General features: G+C 33.4%; 3 protein-coding genes across 4 annotated transcripts; 2 read left to right on the plus strand and 1 right to left on the minus strand.

Moving 5' to 3' along the window:
* Positions 1-3,635: 3,635 nt before the first annotated feature.
* Positions 3,636-4,552, minus strand: LOC114762221 (dynein light chain, cytoplasmic-like). The gene is made up of 2 exons (XM_028951685.1): positions 4,244-4,552; positions 3,636-4,147 (listed from the first exon to the last, which is right to left on the minus strand). The coding sequence occupies exons 1-2, from the start codon at positions 4,499-4,501 to the stop codon at positions 3,971-3,973; spliced, it is 435 nt and encodes a 144-aa protein (XP_028807518.1). The 5' UTR covers positions 4,502-4,552; the 3' UTR covers positions 3,636-3,970.
* A 1,654-nt stretch (positions 4,553-6,206) lies between these two features.
* Positions 6,207-9,081, plus strand: LOC114762217 (thioredoxin 1). The gene is made up of 2 exons (XM_028951680.1): positions 6,207-6,525; positions 8,606-9,081. Exons 1-2 carry the CDS (start codon positions 6,270-6,272, stop codon positions 8,917-8,919), a joined length of 570 nt encoding a protein of 189 aa, XP_028807513.1. The 5' UTR covers positions 6,207-6,269; the 3' UTR covers positions 8,920-9,081.
* A 6,272-nt stretch (positions 9,082-15,353) lies between these two features.
* LOC114762216 (E3 ubiquitin-protein ligase RMA3-like) lies at positions 15,354-17,439 on the plus strand. Of its 2 annotated transcripts, none has more exons than XM_028951679.1 (2): positions 15,354-15,445; positions 16,540-17,439. In XM_028951679.1, the coding sequence occupies exon 2, from the start codon at positions 16,569-16,571 to the stop codon at positions 17,319-17,321; it is 753 nt and encodes a 250-aa protein (XP_028807512.1). In that variant the 5' UTR covers positions 15,354-15,445; positions 16,540-16,568; the 3' UTR covers positions 17,322-17,439. The 2 variants fall into 2 exon arrangements, with proteins under 2 accessions (XP_028807512.1, XP_028807511.1); XM_028951678.1 differs by lacking the exon at positions 15,354-15,445 and adding an exon at positions 15,534-15,901.
* The last annotated feature ends 3,146 nt before the right edge of the window (positions 17,440-20,585 follow it).

Raw genomic sequence — 20,585 nt, forward strand, 5'->3', positions numbered from 1 at the left:
GACTGTTGTGTTTAGAAACCAAAATCCGCGGGGAAGATTGTACCAAAAACAAAATGTACTCCAGTCGATTGGGTTGGGTCCCGCCCGTCCCTATGTGTGTCGGCCCATTCAGAGTTGTTAATAGATTATCATGCAACGATTCTTCAGAAAATATTTATGTAAATTTCTGTAAGCTCATAAATCCCTCTTAACATTTTCAAATGGCTTTCCAATAATACAAAATGCATTTAGTCGTTTTTCGCTTCCTTTTTGGTATATTACTCATTTTGATTGGAATTTTGTATTTTATTATTTATTTTTAGAGCGTTAGACGTACTTAGATTAGCAGAAGAAAGCTTGAGGAAGGTCAGCCCAAAAATGACTGTAACCAGGGGAAGGTCCCCTTGGCCAATTAGGATGGACACATGGCACCGGTGGTATGAGCCCCAACAACAAAAGATATCACCGCGTAGCCCTCTCAAGTCTCAACCCCCTCGTGTCAATTTCATAAGCCTCTTATTTGTGATGGTGTCTATTACTGTGATCAAATATGTATTGTCCAGCAAACGGGAGTTTGATTTAGTGAAAGAAATTACTGTTCTAATTTTTATTAGGAAAAGTATTATATTTAGTGTTTGATAGTACTCTGAATATGATTACCTTTAATAAAAAAATATGCATTGTCCAAATACAATTTCAACTGTCTATGTACAAAATTTTTAATAATAAAATCATATTTAAAAGACTGATGGTTAAACAATTAATTCAATTTTACTTTATATTTTTACCCATTTAAAATATATTTTTTCCAAAAAGTTAAAAAAAATCTAGACTATCTGTGTCTCATTCTACAATCAGTGTTTAGATTAAATTTTTGGAAGTAGTTTTATAGTTATGAAGTACTACCTCTTAGTGCGAAAGGTGTCTTAGATTGTATTGCTGGCACTGCTTAAAGTTTGTAACCGCTTACTGTAAATATTTTGATTAATATATTCCTTTTCCACTCAAAAAAAAAAAAGTAAGTACTACCTCTTATTCTTAATATGAAAACTAGACAACTAATTTAAAAATATTAAAAAAAAGTTAAATTAGTTATTTGTAACAAATGCATATTAACTGTTCTAAATAATCCTCATTCAATCATATACTATTTTTAATACTTAATATAAGAGCTCATTTGACTTTTGTGTTGGTCCTAAACATAATATTCAAATCTATTTTGTCTCTCATGTTTATTCATTTTTTTTAAGGTAGTCCTTGTAATAATAGTAGTTCTAGCAAATACATTTGATTAGCAAAGATATTTTAGGAAAGATAACACCTATTTATTACAAAAAACTAACTAAACTAATTTTCTTAATCTATTCAAATTAGGCAACTAGCTCTTATATTAAGAACTGGAAGTAGTACATTGAAACTATACTTGGATGTAAATACCTTACAATCAATAAGGATTTTTTTAGAACATATTATAAATTTAAGAAACAAAACGAATTAAGATATTATATTTGAAACTTTCAACTAATTTGTATAGTTAAAACTTGGGGTAGTATATAAAAAAGGAAGAATTACAATGAGATCCCAGCTCTCAAGTAAGGAAAACAATTGAAAAACAAGTTCCAGAAGTTATTATTCTTACCATAGGACTTCCCATTATAAACTGTTGAGGTTGTTATTGAGACCTTTTGATAATTATTTCTCTTTTGTGCGATTTGATTATAAAAAAAAAGTGTTACCTCAATTTATGTAAAAATAATTTTGAAAAGTTAAAACAAATTAACGCCCCTTTGATCACGTGCCACTAAATGGTTCTTTTTTTTTTTTTGGAATGCTTTCAAATAGGAGCTCTTTTGACCAAAAACAAAATAGGAGCTAAAAAGTTCTCCGATTGGCTTACTTGTTGAGTCTCACACGACACGGCATGGACATAAATTTTGATATTCTCAATGGCCCTTCTGCATGTATATGAACTTGTGTCAAAGAAAAAAAAAAAAAAAGTATCTGTTAATAAAGGTACGGAATGTGTCTCATTTAAAATTTTTTTTCAAAAAGTGGAGAAAAAAAATCTCGACCATGTGTATCCCATTCTACGTATCTGGATAAACGTTTGGAAGTAGTTTTTAGTTACAAAGCAAGCACTACCTCTTATTCTTAATATGAAAATTAGATAACTAATATGAAAAGATTAAAAAAATTAGTCAGGTTAGTTATTTGTAATAAATGTATATGACTTTTATAAATTATTCTCATTCAATCATGTACTACTTCCGGCCCTTAATATAAGAGCTTATTTGACTTTTATTTTGATACTCCCTCCGTTCCTTATTATAAGAGACAAATAACCAAATTACGTTGATCAAAAAAACAGTTAAAATTAGTTGGGGACAATTAATGTGTAAAAAGTATAATGTTTTTTCCAACAATGCCCCCATTAATAAGGAGAGAGAATATGAGAGAGAACAATTAAATTATTAAAAGAAAGAGAAGTGGGAGGGAGAAAGAGTGTGAGTTGGAGACAAAATAAATAGGGGTAAAATAGAAAATCAATACAAAAAAATAGAGACAACTTTTAAGTGTCTCTTATATATGGGAACATGCCATAAGCATTAAATGTCTCTTATAAGAAGGAACGGAGGGAGTATTAAATATAAGATTTCAATCCACTTTGTTTTTTCATATTTATCCATTTCTTTAAAATAGTCCTTATAATAATAATTGTTGTAGTAAATACACTTGATTAATAAGGATATTTTAAAAAAAGTATTTATTTGTTACAAATAACTAACTTAACTAATTTTTTTAATCTATTTAAATTAGGCAACTGATTTTTATATTAAGGACCGGAGATAGTACATTAGAATTATACTTGAGTGTAAATATCTTACAATCAGCAAGGATATTTTTGAGAACACAATATAAATTTTAGAAACAAAATGAATTGAGATCTTATATTTAAAACTTTCAACTAATTTTATATTTAAGACTGGAGGTAGTATGTAAGAAAAGTGTTATCTCAATTTATGTAAAAATAATTCTGAAAGTTAAAACCAAAAAAGGTAGGAGCTAAAAAATACTCTGATTGGCCTACATGTATATGAACTTGTGTCAAAGAAAAAATTAAGAATCCATTAATAATGGTTGGTACAATTACCAAAAAATAACTCACATTCCATAGGCTATATAGGTTCCAATCTTGTCGTCGATGCAAGGCTTTCATTAATGGGCGATCTAAATGCTCTTTAAATCCTAAAACAAACCTTAATGGAGTTTCCAAACCTAATTTAACTAAACTTTTCACCGTCAAAGAGGCGAAGAGTCCCGAAAGAAAGTCATATTGAGAAGATTTGAAGAACGTGGGATGAATAATGGCGTACAAGCATCATGAAACATGGAGAACATGGCACCCAGAGAGCAAAGACCAAAATTTTAGGGAATTGTAAGAGCTAAAAGATAAACCGCTTCTATAAATGGCAAATCAATGGGACATCCCACACTCTCTAGCTAGCATCAGGACAAGACGACACACCAATCCCTACATAACTGACACAAAACCAACCAGGCCAACATCATGTTTTTCATATTTTCATCAAACTTACCTGTGAATCATATCTCTCTTCGCCAAGTTTCTCATCATAATGATCACCAGTTCATGCATGTGTCTTTGCATAGCTAAAGCAAGTTTTCATTTTTATTCCTTTTCATGAATCACCAGTTTCCAACAATATTGTTGGAGTGTCAAATTCAAGGTTTGCAATGCTTAGACAATGCCATGTTCATTTGAAAGTTTCGTTAATTGTAATACAAAACTCCAAGAACCTATTTTTTCTCACCCAGATAATCTGTCTTCTGTCATCAGCCCAATTTTCTCTCTACGCGACAATCTCTCTGTGCATAACACTTCACTATAACTAAAGTATTAAGACTTACGAAATTCATAGTGCACTCGTTCAAAAAAAAGACAAAGCTTTACAATTAAGAAAAGCCAATAAGATCATTTAGACAAAATGGGTGGTGGTTGCGTAACCAAGTGGACCTCCGTTTTGAAGAGAAGGACGAAAAGCGAGTCAATGGAGAAGTAAACGAATCCACCCGCCGTGTGAGTCACGAACGACCCGAAACTCTTCCCTATCACACAGTGCCACGCCGGTCCATACACCGAGTCAAACTCCTATCAACCCGGCCCAGACCGTCCGTTGTCATTCAAACCAAACAAGCTAGGATCAATACAAAACAATCATTAGATGAAATGTTTTTTAAAAAATACCTTTTTGAGAGCTCGAGCTAAGTGGGTCGGGTTGTGACGGGGCTTCGAGGAGGAAGGAGATGGATCGCCGACGAGTGATCTGGTGTATCGCAGAGCATGCTCTTGCATGTTGAGGGGCATGTCCGATGATCTCAGCCGTGCGTTGAAGGTGATGGCTAGTGCAGCCAGTCGAACTTCATGGCTCGCCTCGCGTTGCTTGAGCTTGTTTTGCTCAAGCCTCTCCTCTCTGAGCTCTTGGGTCAGCTTCGGTTCCTCCATAGCCAGAAGCGCAGAGAGAGAGAAACAGGGGGGGGAGGGGGAGAAGCAAGAGGTGGGGGGGGCCAAAGGAGGACGATGAATGGAGAAGTTGGTATACGGCACTTGAAGTTTGACTGAGGAATTTTCTTTAGAAAAGAAATGGTGATGATGTTCACACGTTGGCAGGAGAGTGTGGCTAGCACAGTCCAATGGGCTGGCGCGTGGTGTTGAGCCATGAGTTTGAGAATACTGACACGAGGGAAGTGTGGTTGATGGTTTGACAGAGGTTATGAAGAGGAAAAAGAATATGTTTGACCCGATCTGTCATATTTACTGTTTTGCCATTAATTTGTGGGAAGGAAAACTCCACCCAGGTGCCCAACATCCAGGCGAATCCCCAAGAACAACAACTTTAAATGAGTTAAAAGTCATGGTAATTTAGCATCAGATGACTAATAAATCTTAACTTAAATTTTAACTCGAAAATACTAAAATCATCAATAAAAAAAATCAGTAATAATTGTGGTTGTTTAAGCAAAGCGAATTTAATCAAGTTTGAGCATTGAAGCGTAATAATTTCGTGTGAAAAATGAAAATGTTGAACAAGATGGGTCAGGTGAGTTGGTAGCGAAGGAATCATGGAAATGTCAGGAAATGTGTGCTCCCGCGCCTTCATGTCCCCTTTTGAAAATTAGCGTTTAACACGCTTATTTATCTCTTGTTTGTTTGGTGAGTGCATGATTATTTATACATATTTGCATATCAGTAGTACTCCTATATTATAGGGCTAAGGAGGTTCTGAAAGTTTCTGTTCAGTGACCTTGAGCATTTAAAAGTTTTTTCATTTAATATTATCTTAAAAATTTAAAATCATAACAATTTTACTTTTTATTATTAAAATAGTAACATTAATTGTTAACATTTTTAATGATGATAAGAAGTAAATTTAAGCCAGAAAATTGGGATAAATTTGTACATTAACTCTATTACCTAGGGTATCAACGATTTCCAAGAGATGTAGCAATAATTTTCAAGATGCAATAGCTTTTTTAATAAAAAAAAATACCTCATTAAAAATTTTATTGGTTAAAAAGACTTGATTAATTTTTATACACAGAAAGCAAAGCATTAAGTACTCTGTAAATTTTGCATACATAAAATATTATTGCTCTGATTTATAATATTCTTTTCATCCATAAAATTTTTAATGAGAGATTTTTTTTTCTCCCAATTTTTCTAGTTGTTTGGACCTCTTTTTTTCACTATGTTGGGTTTTTTTTTCTTTCGCTAAAGCATAGATATCTTTTTATGAAAGCAATCCTATTCGAAATACTGTCAGTCATTAAATGTGAGCACCTCTTTCAATGAGAATTTAAACCTTAACTTGTCATGTCATGATCAATGAGAATTTAAATCTTGACTTGTCATGTTATGAAAAACTAATCATTTTGCCTATATCTAGCCTTGTTGGTCACTATCTTTGGATGGAAGCGTGTTTTCCCATAGCTCCTGACTCTTGCAGCCCCTGGCAAGGATGGCCCAATTTTATATGAAGATTTGTGACCTAGATTGGGTCTGATTGGGCCTGTCTGAGTTGATTATCCCAAAACCGCTTTTTAGAGCGGTTTGATTGGGGCGCTCAGCACCTACCAGGTTCTAGTTCTTCCCATCCATTCCCACTTGTTGCTTACCTTATTATTCGCCTCTTAAATTTCTATAGAAAAAGTTTCTCACAATTTTCGTTTCTCAATTCTTCATTTTCGTCAAGATCTCCCTCCTACTTTCGTCAATGGCCACTCTTCTGGATTCACTCTGCGTTTCCCGTTCCTCCACTCCTCCTTCCCTTTCCTTCTCTCAGAAGATCTCTGCTTCTTCGGTTCCTTTGCCCTCCGCCCGTCGCAGCTCTCTTAAGTTGTCGCAGTTCAGAGGCCTTAAGCTCACACCCATCTCAACCACTCGCTTCTCCTCCTCTCCGGCTTCGCGCTCGAGAACCGCTCGTCGCGGTGGGCGTGTCGTGTGCGAGGCTCAAGATACCGCCTCGGGAGGTGTGCTTTTATTTTTTGCGTATGGGTTCTGTTTTGGTTAAGTTAAAAGGTTTTAGATTTTTTTGTGGGGCTGATTTTATTCATTGTAGTTTCTTTCTGGATTTAATTTCATGGCTATAGAAACTTCAGAGCATCTGCAAATGGTTTTTTTTTTTTTTTTCTTGGACAACTATCTGAAGATGGTATAGTGAGAATGGAAATTTGTATTGTAGTGTTAGTGTCTAGATTGATGTTAATAATTCTGAGGATAAAAGTGAAAGAAATTTTTTTCATCACCTTGCTCTCTAGTCACTCTTCTAGATGATGGAGTTTATGTGAGCCAATACTTAACTTCCATCGTACTCTGGACGTGGACCAATTGAGTATTATAAATCAATTCATCATGCACATATAGTCATTTTACACTTGCAATTTCAAATTGGATCAACACTCAATGTCACTTTGACTTGGCGTATTTCTTTTCCCCTTTGGTACCCGCGCATATGCAATCCATAAACCAGAGTGGCAGAGTCCAAAATTTAATTTCCTTGCAAAGCCAACGTTATTACTTCTACAAATTGATTGTGGCAACCAGGAGAGTTGTCTCTATTGTATCATGAAGAGGTGGAGAAATTGGTGAGGGAATTTGGGTGTAATCCATGAATTTACGTTTTTTTGGGGATTCAACATTGATGGAATGGGACACTTTGATGCTAGATGTCGATATCCGTCAAGGAGAGGGGAGCAAAAGAAAAACTTCTTTGGTTGAACTCTGAGTTAGATTAGAAACTCAGACAAAATCAACGTGAAATATCTGCTTCAATTCCAGTTTTTGGGTGACTTATTTCTTTCTTTTCTTTTCTTGAGTCATGGGGAGATTGCTCTAATTTATTGCTTAATAGTTTCAGCCAATATAAAATCTACCACACTACTTTGACTTTCATCTCCTGCTTGCTATAGAAAGACATATGGTGCAAACCTGACCCATCATTAAGAGAATTATAAAAGTGGAACCAATAAGTCATCAAACTGATATAGTAATTTCCAGTTTTCCACTTACGTGGAATTAATATAATCTTGAGAGCTATTGCAGTTGTTATTCCCAGAGTGGCTGACCATATTCAATGCATGATCTCTTTTACTTTAAGTGTCCAGCACACTGTTAGATTTGGGGTTTAAGTTTTATGCCATTATGGGAGTGGTTATAATATCAATATAATGTCTTGTTGATCCAAGCCATTCTAACACTCTGAGCCATTGGGGGCATTCTTCCCTTTTTCTCATGCAACTTCAATATTGTGCTGTAAGAAAGATTTATTAAGTTCCTCCATCATTAATGGTTCAGGTCAAAAAAAGGGCTCAGATGCTGTCCTAGGGTGTCATTCTCATTAAGAAAAATGCCAGTTAGGTATAGCTATTCTAGTATTTTACTTTAAAGGGACTAGTTCTATATATGTTTGCAACAGCTAACAGAACTGATTAGCTTAACTTAATGCATACTGTCAGCTCACCTTGAAGTTTTGATGGACCCGGCACTACAAAAGAGCAAGTATGCATGAGGAGCATGCCCAAAACTGACTAAAACACTCGATCACAGGAATTGGGCCCAAGACAGGACCTACCACCCCGAGTTCTATCAAATTTCTCTAAGAATGAGATTATATATTGATGGGCATTCAAGTAAGTTGGGTAACGCCTCCCCTATTGAGGTGAGAGAACCAATTCATTCAAGTGCTCAAATGTAGAATTTAGACATCTCAATGCCTTGGGGTTAGTTGTGGAAATTGGAAACTAGTATTCCCAGTTTCAGTTTCTGTCGGTGCGAAGCATTTGCAGTTGCAGTGTATTCTGGCATGCCTATGATTGATAACTTTCGTGTACCAAGTTAGTCCTCTCTGCATTGTGTTACTAAGTTATTGACTAAATGTAACCGGTCTCTGACCCTGCCTTCTTGTGCTGATGCCTTGATTTCTTCATGATTGTAGTGATACCGATGAATGCAAATCCTTGTGATCTCTTTCTTTGTGTTTCAATGGATTTTTCACTTGTCTGAAAGAATTAGTAACTGAAGACAACCTTTTTTTAAAATGAAATACTGCAGTGACTTCTATTACTGAGGCAAATTGGCAGTCACTAGTCCTGGAATCTGAATCTCCTGTTTTGGTTGAATTCTGGGCCCCATGGTGTGGCCCCTGCCGTATGATTCACCCTATAATTGATGAAATAGCACAGCAATATGCAGGAAAGATGAAGTGCTACAAGCTTAACACTGATGAGAGCCCTTCGGTCGCAAGTCAATACGGGATCAGAAGTATCCCAACCGTCATTATCTTCAAAAATGGTGAGAAGAAAGAAGCAATTATTGGTGCTGTGCCCAAATCAACGTTGACCACCAGCATAGAAAAATTCTGTTGAGATGATTAGCATATAAGTTGTCTGTTGGAAGTAAAGCTATTGTTATTTTTAGCTTCTTTCATCTTAATGCAGATGTCTTAAGTTTGGATAATTTGCTTTGTTAATATTAAATTTGCACAAGTTTTCTGGCGAAGGAAGTTTGGGAAAACCATTTTAGAGTTAGTTATACTTTCCTTCAATTTGTTTTACAGCTCCTGTACGGAGCCTAACAATACTAACAGAATAAAGTTATTGGGCCAGTAGTGCTAAAAAAGCAAAATTAAAGTATTTGGTTAAAAGAGAAAAATATACGGGTATCAAATAAAAAATTTAGGAAAAATCTGATGGCTTGTCCATAAAAGTTTGGGAAAATCTCACAAAAAAAGGTTTAAAATTATTAAATTTGAAATAAGAAATTCTTACAAAAATATATTGTTATTTGTAAGTCAAGGCCTGTCAAGAACCTAATTTGAGATGTTTGGTAATTTCAATTTTTTTTTTGAAAGTTTTTTTCTAAAAAGTTTTAACAAGCTGGGGTAATTACTAATCACAAAGTTTGAGGATTAATATTATATAAATTTGCAAATTAGGAGATAAAAGCTAGCCTCTTTGATAGTCACTCACGCCTGAGAAAATTAACGTCAATCATGGGTTAGTGAGGTTTGGAAAATTAAACGAACAAGCTGCGCTGCATCTGTGTTAAGTGTGCTTCAATTGAAGCCAAATTTGATAGTCAAAAGTGTGCCTCAAATCAAGGTCATTATCAATGGATGATAATCACAGTAACATGTATGTTTATTGTTGTGATGAAATGTAGTTCACATAAATTTAATTTAGACAGTGCAAATTTAAAATTTTAGTTTGTCTTTTTTTAAATGATGGATCTATTTTTATAAAAAAGTGACACCTAAAATAAAAAATTACTTGAAATATAAAAATAATAAAGCTTCTCCATTCCCTAAGTCTGCGTTAAATAAGATAAATAAGCATGACTAGATTTGACCCGATTAAAGGCGTGATTGAAGAAGTGTTGTTTGAGAAGACTGACAGGTCCTGGTTGTAATTAAGAACATAAGGAGTTTATACTAGAATGCCCTTATAATTGAAAAATAAAAATAGCCACCCAAGCCTGAAAAAAAAAAAAAGATGATCGTCATAAATCTATAAACTTAAATTTCACCAATGTAATTTAATCATATCTATATAAAATTATAAGTTTTTTTTAGACAGCCTAACTGCTAGACAAGTATCCTCCATCACATTGTGTGTTTTAAGTAGCTTGGGGATGTAGACTCAGCACTATTTTGAGATAATATTAATGATCTAGAGTCCTGATAAAGCAACATACAATATCGCTAACAGAGTCTTGATAATATAAAATTTTAGCTTGTGGTCTGTTGTCACTGTGCTGGGATTGTGCTGCAGCCTTGCTCAGAAAGGCATGGAGAATTAACAGGGTCTTGATAAAGCTAGATACAATGTTCTAAGTGCCCCAAATACACAATGCTGAAATATATAGGACCATGAGCTACATGGGTTTTACCTTAAAGAGAGCTTGGGAAAAAAGGCCTCTGCAAGATTAATTGCACTGTGCTCTCACTCAACGGAGGCAATATCGTTAGTTCATGCAAAGAGATTGGCAGGAGGCGGAACATGAATACTGAGGCAGCTTGTCTCGCTAACAAAGCTCTTTCAGGAGCGCTTGGCCTCTCTCTCTCTCTCTCTCTATATATATATATATATATATCTATGTCCTCTTCCTTTAGATCAGATTGATTACTTGTAATGTTAGAGTAGTTCTGTTTGTTGTTTCTTTTCATTTCTTGTTGGTTTTTATCAAAATAGGAACATGCCAAGCTTGAAGAATCAAGTAATCGTCATGGGGACTATAAAGGGTTTCAATTATGCATTGCCCTAGTAAATGTCCAAAAAGTCTCCTTGAGGGTCCTCAATTAAATGTCATTCTCAATCAAGGCCACATCCAATAATTGTTGAAGATTACTTCTCTAGCAAGTATGCCCTTGACTGAGGTCTTTGGGAGTAACAAGTTAGTTAAAGTTTGGTGTAAGGTCCTAAGTCTATATTAGGGTCACTAGCTCATGGATTGACATTTAGGAAGGCTAAACCTCACCTTATTTAAGAATTAGGAGAAAAAAATAACAGGAAGGTTAACTAGGTTCTCACCTTTTATTACTTTTTCAGAATGCTTTGGGGTTTATTGCTTTCACTTGGGTTCCATGATTGTTTATCTCATTTCACTGCTAGCTCTGTGCTCCACAGTCAAATCCAAATGGGCAAAAGTAAAGTGCCTCTCTTTTGCAAGCTACAAAATCACGTACCAAGTTTATAACATGAAGTGAAACTATGGGCATAATTAAAATGGTAGATCAGACTCCACAAAATGATGATGTTTGACTTTGTTGTATCATTTGCAGCTTGCTTGAGGCCAAAAGTAATCCTCCTTCCGGTCTTTATTACACGTATCTTTTAGAAAACACGGATCATTCTTATTATAAGTCACTTTATGAGACATTAAGCAGAATAAACAAATTTATTACATAAACAAATAAACGTAATGGCTTAACCATCTCTCATTAGTTTCGATGAAATGGACAGAGAAACCTTAAAATGAGGGAGAATAACGATCGTGGAAAGAAAAAAAATTACAAAACAGGTTTTAGAAGTTGTCATTCTTCACTATAAAACTTGTTATTACAGACTGTTGAGATTGCTATTGGGACCTTTTAGTAATTATTTTTCTTCTATGAGACTTGATTGTAATTCTTCTTTAAAATAAGGACCCGAGAAAATAGTTTAGAAAAGATTAAAGTTATGATCACGGATGCTTTCAACTATTAGATTTAGCCTTGGTTAAAGCGCACTTTGATTGATTGAGAAAGAAATGGGAAGGACTGGCTTCGTTGTAAAATTGATTGCGACTCCTTTTGATATGATACAATATCTCAACCATTATCACTAATTAATTTGAGTATTGTGTAAGGAATGAAATGCAAATATTCCTAACTTCATCATGACTCCAATGCAGCGCTGGATAATGTATAAATTTTGTTGATCACAGGCATTATTAAATAAAATCCCTAGCTACTTCCTAAATACTACCTCCAATTCTTAATATAAGAGCTAGTTTGACATTCAATTTGATATTAAATATAAGACCGCAATCTACTTTGTCTCTGATATTTATTCAATTTTTTAAAGTAGTTTTTGTGATAATTACACATGTTAAAGGTTCCATCAAATGAAAGTTCTAAGCTAATACACAGGATTGGTAATGATATTTTAAGAAAAATAATACTTGTACGTATTTATTATAAATAACTAATTTAACAAACTTTATTAGTCTACTCAAATTAATTAACTTGCTTTTATATTAAGTACTGGAGGTAGTATTAGTCATTAGCGGTTCTTAATCAATCAGAACAGATCCAATTTAAAATCACATACATAATGGCAGTCCCATTCGTGCAATTATGTGGTCATGGGGGATGATATTCCACTGATTTGTCTGCTGATTAGGTATCTCATTATAGTGCAAATAAATTAGATGCTATTTGATTCCATTTTTGTGGCCTCATCCTCACTGCCATCCGCCTAACATTATTTGTCTTTCTCCCTTGTAATACCACGGGTTAAAATTGAGCCACACCAATTCTAATCAAGTTAAATAACATCATATCAGTGTATAATTCTTTTAATATTCTTATGATACTTAATATAAGACCTATTTAATTAATTTGATTAGATTAAAAAAGTTAGGTAAGTTAGTTAATTATAAGAAATATGACATTTTTTCTTAAAATACCATAATCATTTTCCTTAATATCATCTCTCCTTTTTCTACTTGATTATGGTTAAAGGAGTATCTATATAGGTAATTTAGAAAAAACTGATAAATATGATAAATATGTCTTATATTTGGGACTAAAATCAACTCAATAATTAGATCCTATATCAATGACCAGAGGAGTACTAATTTTTCTTTACACAAAACTCCAACTTAATACTTCATCTAAATGAAAAAAAAAACCTTCATTTACTTGGATCAAATACTTTTTTTAGGTACACATATTTTTTTTATTAAAGTTACTCTTATTTAAAATACTGTTAGATATTAAATATAGTCGCTCCCTCCAGTAAAGATTCACTATTTTGTAAGAGACTAATCTTTTCAATCTGACTCAACTCAACCTCTCAATCCTATTAATAATTAGAATGATAACTATTCAATTGCAAAATACTCTTCCGGTCTTTAATATAGGACCCAATTCTTGAGTTGATTTTGGTCCTAAATATAAGACCCATTTCTCATATTTATCAATTTTCTCTAAATTACCCCTATGAATACTCCCCCAACCATAATCAAGTAGAAGAGGGAGATGGGGTATTAAGAAAGATGATTATGGTGTTTTAGGAAAAATGTGTCACTTTTCTTATAATTAACTAACTTACCTAACTTCCTTAATCTAATCAAATTAATTAAATGGGTTTTACATTAAGGACCGGAAGAGTATTAATTATTGATTTTCTAAACTAAGATTGGAGATTGCTAATCCTAATCAGACAAGTGTCATATTAATTCTAATAATTGAATCGTATGTCAAATCAAAGTGAGAAACCAAAACAGCAAAACTTATAATCTAAAATTTGAATGATTAAAAGTAAAATGAGAATAAATTGAAGTAAATAATGATTATATTAATTTGTTTCTTTAGAAATTGTTTCCTACTCAAAAAAACAAGAATCATATGCCAAGTCAAATCACCTACGTAAAAAACAAAAGCACATCTTAAATTTGCCTGTAGTTTACCTTATTCTTGATGCTATTGGATGAGCTGGAGACAGAAATTGAAAGGGCAAAAAGACATACATGCCCTTGAATGTGTGGACAGAAAGAATAATAATAATGGGCATGCCATAACAAAGTGGGCGACCAATGATGCATCCATCACCTTCAATGGCACGATGATCGTGAATATTCAGAATTTATTATGCCTCTCCACTCATCCTCATCTTCAATTGATTCAGAATTTTTTATTAAAGTATTTATAGTCAACTCGATTTAAAAGGAAAACAAAAATCTATTCGGCTCCCTGAGATCTCTTCTTCACAATTCCCAAAATATCAATATCAATGGGGTGTTTGGATAGAAACCAAATCATGATTTCAGAAGTACTTTTATGGTTTACGAAGTAAATACGTGGAGGAGTTTGTTTTGTTTTGCGGAAAAGTGCTTCTGAAACCATGATTTAAAGGTTGTCAAACACCCTCCAAGCTTCCAGCTTCTCATCTTTTTTCTTTTTTTTTTCCTTTTAAATCTCATTCGCATCTTTAAATAAAAGAATAGATGACTTAGAATCAATATTTTATAAAATTATTAATGTAAAAAAAAAAACCTCAACTATAAAACAGAAAAGGGAAAAAGGGAAAATTATAAATTGTTATAATAATGATTTTGTAAAACATCAAAAATCTGAAGTATTCGTTTTTAATTAAAACCGTAAAATTAGAGTTGGGATTTTGAGAAGGAAAAAAATGGAGAAGAAAGGGAGAGGGAATCCTAGGATCAATCATACAGGGTGTTTTCTTTCTTTCTTTTCTTTTCTTTTTTTTTTTTTGTAGAAAGAAGGCGTTTTCGCGTTTAGAAGATAGAGATAAATAATCTATTTTATTTTATAACTTGTCGTCCCCATTAAAATTTAAATATAAATAATAGCTTATTTTATTCTAAAATTTGTTATCTTCATGCATATTAAAAATATAAATATTAATTTATTTTTATCCCAAAATGTCTCACGTGTTGCAAATCAAAATGTAAACAAAAAACTTATAAATGTACATCAAAATTTAATATAACCAATGCAAGGCCCACAAAGCAAATAACATGCAAGAGGAGGCATTATTTAGCTTTTTTTTACACCTTGTCAATGTAATGCTAACTAAAAATATAAACACCTTACTTTATTTCTAAACATATTTAATTGAAATATTGTTTTAAAAAATAAATTAAATATATTTTAATATGAGATGATAAAAATTTAATAGAAAAATATTTTAGCCGTAGCCTTTTCTTTTCTGCCATTTATTCAAATAGAGACTTACACAAATTCCTCTCTCTACCATTCACAGTTACTTTTGCGGTATGATTCTAATCATATTATGAATAACAAGAGAAATCATAAATTTTGATATTTGAAATATACTTTTGTTTTTCGCATTGCTATGCTTTTATTTTATTTTTTCATGTGATCGGAAATATTATTATTATTATTATTATTAATTAATCATACAATTGTGCGTGGGTCCTGGGGCCAAAAACTAGTTAACAAAACATTGTAGTTGACGCTTCACTTTCCTTCTGTAAGATTAGGGTAATCTCTACCGTCCGTAAAAGGTGTCACCACCACCTCCTTCCCCTCCCATTACTTCATCTGTCTCTCCTTCTTTCCCTCTCCTCCATGCATTTATTCACACTCCATTTCTGAGTACCTTGCTTCTTCTGTCTCTTCTGGCATTTTCTTTCTTAGAGGTATCTTCTGTTTGCCCCGCGTTTTAGCTATTTTTGTTCTCTCTCTTATCTGATATTGTCTTCTTTATGAATGGAGGGAATAGTTTTACTCCCCGCCCCCCTTCTGGTCTTATTTTTTCGAATTCATATTGGGTTTTTCTTCTGGCGTATCTTGTTTTGCTCTTGATTAACCTCGATACCGGTTTTTGTTTATTGTATTCAAATTTTAAGCTCTGATTCTGCATGTGCTTTGGTTGAATTTGTTTCCTGAAGAAGTTCCAAATAATGGAATCCAGCTGTATCTTCGTATGCCTTCAAATATCTTACTTTCTATTCTTTTCATTACTATTGCCGGCGCCTTAGCGTGAAAGTCTTCTGGGATTTTGTTCCCTTGACTAAAGCTATTATTGAGAAGCGTTTCTTTGGATGAACAATGTTATCGCTTTTAAATGAAGAGCTATTTCCTTCTCTTTCATGGTACATTGAATTCAAAGTTTCTTCGTAGCTTAATGTGTGTGCAATTTCGTTTAATTCTTTGATATGTTTCTTCTTCTTCTTCTTCTTCTTCTTTTTTTGGTGATACAATTCTTTGATATGTTTCAGTTATATAGATCGAAGCTATCATTTTTCTCTGAATAAATTACATAGATTTGTGTTTCCTAGCAATATTTTCAACTTGATTTTCTATCAATTTCTTTCAAACCCTTTTCCTCTTCCTTTCTTTCTCTGCATGGAGATGACGATTTCATCTATGGATTATTTTCCATGATAATTGGATCTAGGGAACTTTTAAAGTTGGATCTGCTTTGATATATTTGATCCAGTATGGCTCGTTGATATGTTCAATTTTTGAGCTTATTATCAATTGTTTTACCTAAAACAACAGAAAGGAAAGAGAAATGTTTGGTGATATCTTCCGCATTGGTGACATATGCATATTCTTTTGCCTTGCTATGTTGCTGCATGTAAATGTTATTTCTTCCATATTGAAAACAAAAAAACATATGTTCTTGTTATATGCTAAAGAGATCTTGCACTCATTGAAACTACATATATCCACCCAATTGGTTTTTTTCCTTGGCCCTCTCTTAAAGAAAAGTTAAAAGTTGTTACAGGGCAAATTGCTGTAGAACTGGAAACAAAAATGGAACCGGCGTGCTTTGACTGTAATGGGGGTGTCTCAAGGAGGAAAAATTTGAAATCAATTTCTTCACAGACTAGCACTGCTGATAGTGACCATGGTTGCTTTGAGTGCAACATATGTTTGGAGTCAGCTCATGATCCTGTGGTCACTCTGTGCGGTCACTTGTACTGCTGGCCTTGCATATTCAAGTGGCTTCAAGTTCAGGACTCTTCCGATGAATCAGACCAGCTGCAACCTACATGCCCAGTTTGTAAAGCCGATCTCTCTCATACTTCATTAGTCCCTCTTTATGGCAGAGGTGCGCATAGTTCGGATTCTGAGCCCAAGAAAACCCAGATGGATATAGGAATACCTCGTAGACCGCCTCCTCACACATCGAATGCTACCTTAAATTCTCCAAGTGCATCTACTTCTCAACTGGGTCAACTCCCAAGCTACTTCCAGTCGCAAACGCAGCAATACTTGCCTCACCTTTATGGAGGATATGCTATTAATAGAACACCATATCTTGGTGTTGCAGCCCTGACTAGTCTCTCCTATCCTATTATTGATATGTTCAGGGAAACGGTCTTTGCAGGGATCTTTGGGAGTTCCGGTTCTAATTCATTGGCGCATCGTTATGCCCGTTACTACCCTCATATTAGGAGTGACAGTCATAGAATGAGAAGGCAGGAAATGCTCATTGACAAGTCTCTGAGCAGAGTATCTTTCTTTCTCCTCTGTTGTGTCATTCTGTGTCTTCTCTTGTTTTGAAGATATTAATGTAGACTTTATAGACAAATGACTTGTGTAGTCCTAGATATTAAGTACTGTTTAGAGATTGGCTGTAGGTTATGTGAATAGTAAATAGCATGTCTTGGTTTGATTTTTATCCCCCTCACTGTCTAGAATAGCAGAAAGAGAAAGCATAGATAATGCTTTATCCTTTTTTTGCCCAAATATAATGTATTATATATGTATTATATGAAAGTGACTGTAGATTAAGTTTCATATGCCTGATTTGGAGCCAAATGTGTCGTGAGGTCTGTGGACTAGATTGTTATGGGGAAGTTGAAGGGAGAATCTTAACATCAGAACTCATTCGTGTATGGTTGATGCCAAAAACATCGACCCTTTTTGGATTTTGTGTTTGAGCTGTGTTATATCTATTTGTAATGAGGATTGTGAATCTGGATGTTTTATATTCTTAAAGATGAATGTATTTAATATATTGAAAAAGAAATAAAGAAGAAAGATATGGTGGGTGTAAAGATGAAGTGTGAGTTCATACATAGTCACATTCTTTTTCGTCAGTTTTTGTCACTTGTCGCTAAATTCTTGAATGTGAAAGATCGAATTTGCAAGATTGTGTGTTGGCTACACTTGAGATTTGCATCGTAGCATATCGATGAAACATGGGTGGAAGCAGTAATCAAGTGTTTGATAATTTTTTTCAATCCTTCTATTAAAAGTAATCTTGTTCGCTGGGTACTAAATATTGGCTTTTTTAAGTGCGTTTACAAGTTGTATTAGGCTTTTGAACTTGTCAAAGCTTATCTGAGTTCTTCAAAAATCACAGCTGCACAACAAAGAAGGTTAAACTGGAATGTTGGGTGAACGGTCAGCATCACCAGCTCATTCTTAACTGGTTTGACATGCCTCCTTTGAAGAATTATAAACACTTCAATTTTTTATTTATTTATATTATCATCCAACTAATCTGGATTGTAATTCGTAGCTTTGTATCTCTACAAAAGTTTCTCTTTTGATACTTGAATTTGAGACCAAAAACATTTAGCGAGATTTTACATCACTACTAGATTATTTTTTTTATTGGTATGAACACTTTCAATTCTTACCTTAAAATAGAAGTTAATATACTACTCCTAACTATCTCATCTAAATCAATAAAAAATATGGTTAAATCATTAATTTTATTTGAAAATAGAATAAATTTCTGATTCTCACTCATATATTTTTTTTTTAAAAAAAGCTAGATTTATATTACATTCTCTCTCTCTCTCTCTCTGCCTACTCACACATATTTTACCCGCTTCCTCTCCAAAAGTAATTACTCCTCCACTCCTAAATATAAGACTCTCATATTAGTATATTTTTATACATTTATTTAGTTTAACAAGCCTTCAGTTTATCTATATCTTATATAGAGGTTTTGAGCAGTACTTATCAATATGAGTCATGTGCTCAAGAAACTAAGAGAAGCATATGAATGTCATTAAATACATTCCAAATGACCCCATTCATGCATCATTAGAAGGTTTGAACATTGAATGCAATTTACTAGCCATTATTTTTGGACCCATAACTACCAATATTTTTAAAACTTTCTACCATTTTTTTTCCTTCATATCGGTAGTGTTAATTTAGTTCCCCTTTTAAACCACACCATATATACACACACACACATATGATAACATTCCACAACAACCATCCAATAACTAATTTGAATCGTTATAGTTTCTTGCCTCTGATCAACTTGGAGAATGGCCAAGAACATAATTTCTTCAGTGCACGTTCTGCTGTTTGTCCTCATCGTTGTTTCAGGTTCGATAGCTGATTAATAGAGTTGGTTTCGTATTAGAATATACAAAATCAGATAAATGAATTGCATTATTTATAATTTGTGTGAGTTTGTGTGTATAAATATTTGCAGCCATGAGGGCGTCAAGTGAGGAGGGGAGCCCGAACTGTTCTGAAATAATCGGTGAAGGGAGTTGCAAGGTGGAAGACTGTACGAAAAAGTGTAAAGAGAGACATGGAAGCTCAGCCAGAGGAGATTGCGTTCCCGTTGACGACACTGTTTATTGTAATTGTGTCAACTTTAATTGTTGACCAAACTTATAAAACTATTATATGAGCATGTGTTATTGAGCCGTCCTATTAAATAAATATATAAATAAATTGTTATCGGTTGCTCATTCTTAGTCTTTCAATTCCTGTTGAGGTACTGATATTGAGGCGGACAGAAGAGATTCATGGTGCTGGATATTTAGTTTTAGAGTATTTATTTTGTCTTTGTTGTTGTTTACTACTATTTAGCAGATTTCCACTACTACTTTTGTGTTTCTTGGATCCCTTAATTGAGATTTGACACTTCTTCAATTAAGTCTTAATTAAAAAAAAATATTAGCTATTAGATTGTGATTTAACCATGTTGAGCGTGGTGTCACAAGTTTATTTTACAAAAAAAAGAGCAGAGGCTATCAGCTAACATGATAATTTGACTAATGGTGACAATCAGGAAAACTTCGTAAAATAAAACAAAGATACTACTTTGTCTGCTCTAATCTCGAGATAATAAATAATTAGTTAAAAATAATAAATAGGTTATAAATATATTTTTATTTTCAGATATATCCTTATAATAAATGAGAAAAAATATGAAAGGGAATATGTGTGTAAATGTGATAAGAGAGAAATAATTAACAGCAATATTAAAAAAAATATTAAATAATTTAAGACAAATCCAAATTAAAACTTACAGAATGGACTATATTCCTTTTCAAATTTAAAGCTTATAAATAGTATAAGAAGAAGTATTTTATTAGAGACAATCATGCTCGTTACCTACTAAATATCAACTTCTTTTTTTTTTTTAAGTGTATTTACCGGTTGTATTAGGCTTTTGGTCTTCTCAAGGCTCATACGAGTTTTTAAGAAATTGTAGTTACAACAGGAAGATGGCCAACTCCCGGCATCCCCAACTCGTTTTTAATTGGTCCACGTACCTCCTTTGAAGAACAATTATTTTAACATGTTTGTATTAGGTAACAAGCCTGAAATATAATTGCCATGACAATTTTTTTTTTTTTTTGTTTATGAAGCTGAAGAAATATATGAAGAATCAACAAGCGGAGGGTCAATTTTCACTTTTTGCTATAAAGTTTGAATCTGGTCCATTTCCTACTTCATTTTTTTTTCCAATTTTTTTAATTGCTAGTCAAAATTATGTTATTTTTAAGTGAGTTTTTTCTTGTATAAAATTATTAATACATATGGGTTTAATTTGTTATCATT

Source organism: Neltuma alba, unplaced genomic scaffold, assembly GCF_004799145.2.
Source record: "Neltuma alba isolate B1F8T4 unplaced genomic scaffold, ASM479914v2 tig00011200_pilon, whole genome shotgun sequence".
NCBI lineage: Eukaryota > Viridiplantae > Streptophyta > Magnoliopsida > Fabales > Fabaceae > Neltuma > Neltuma alba.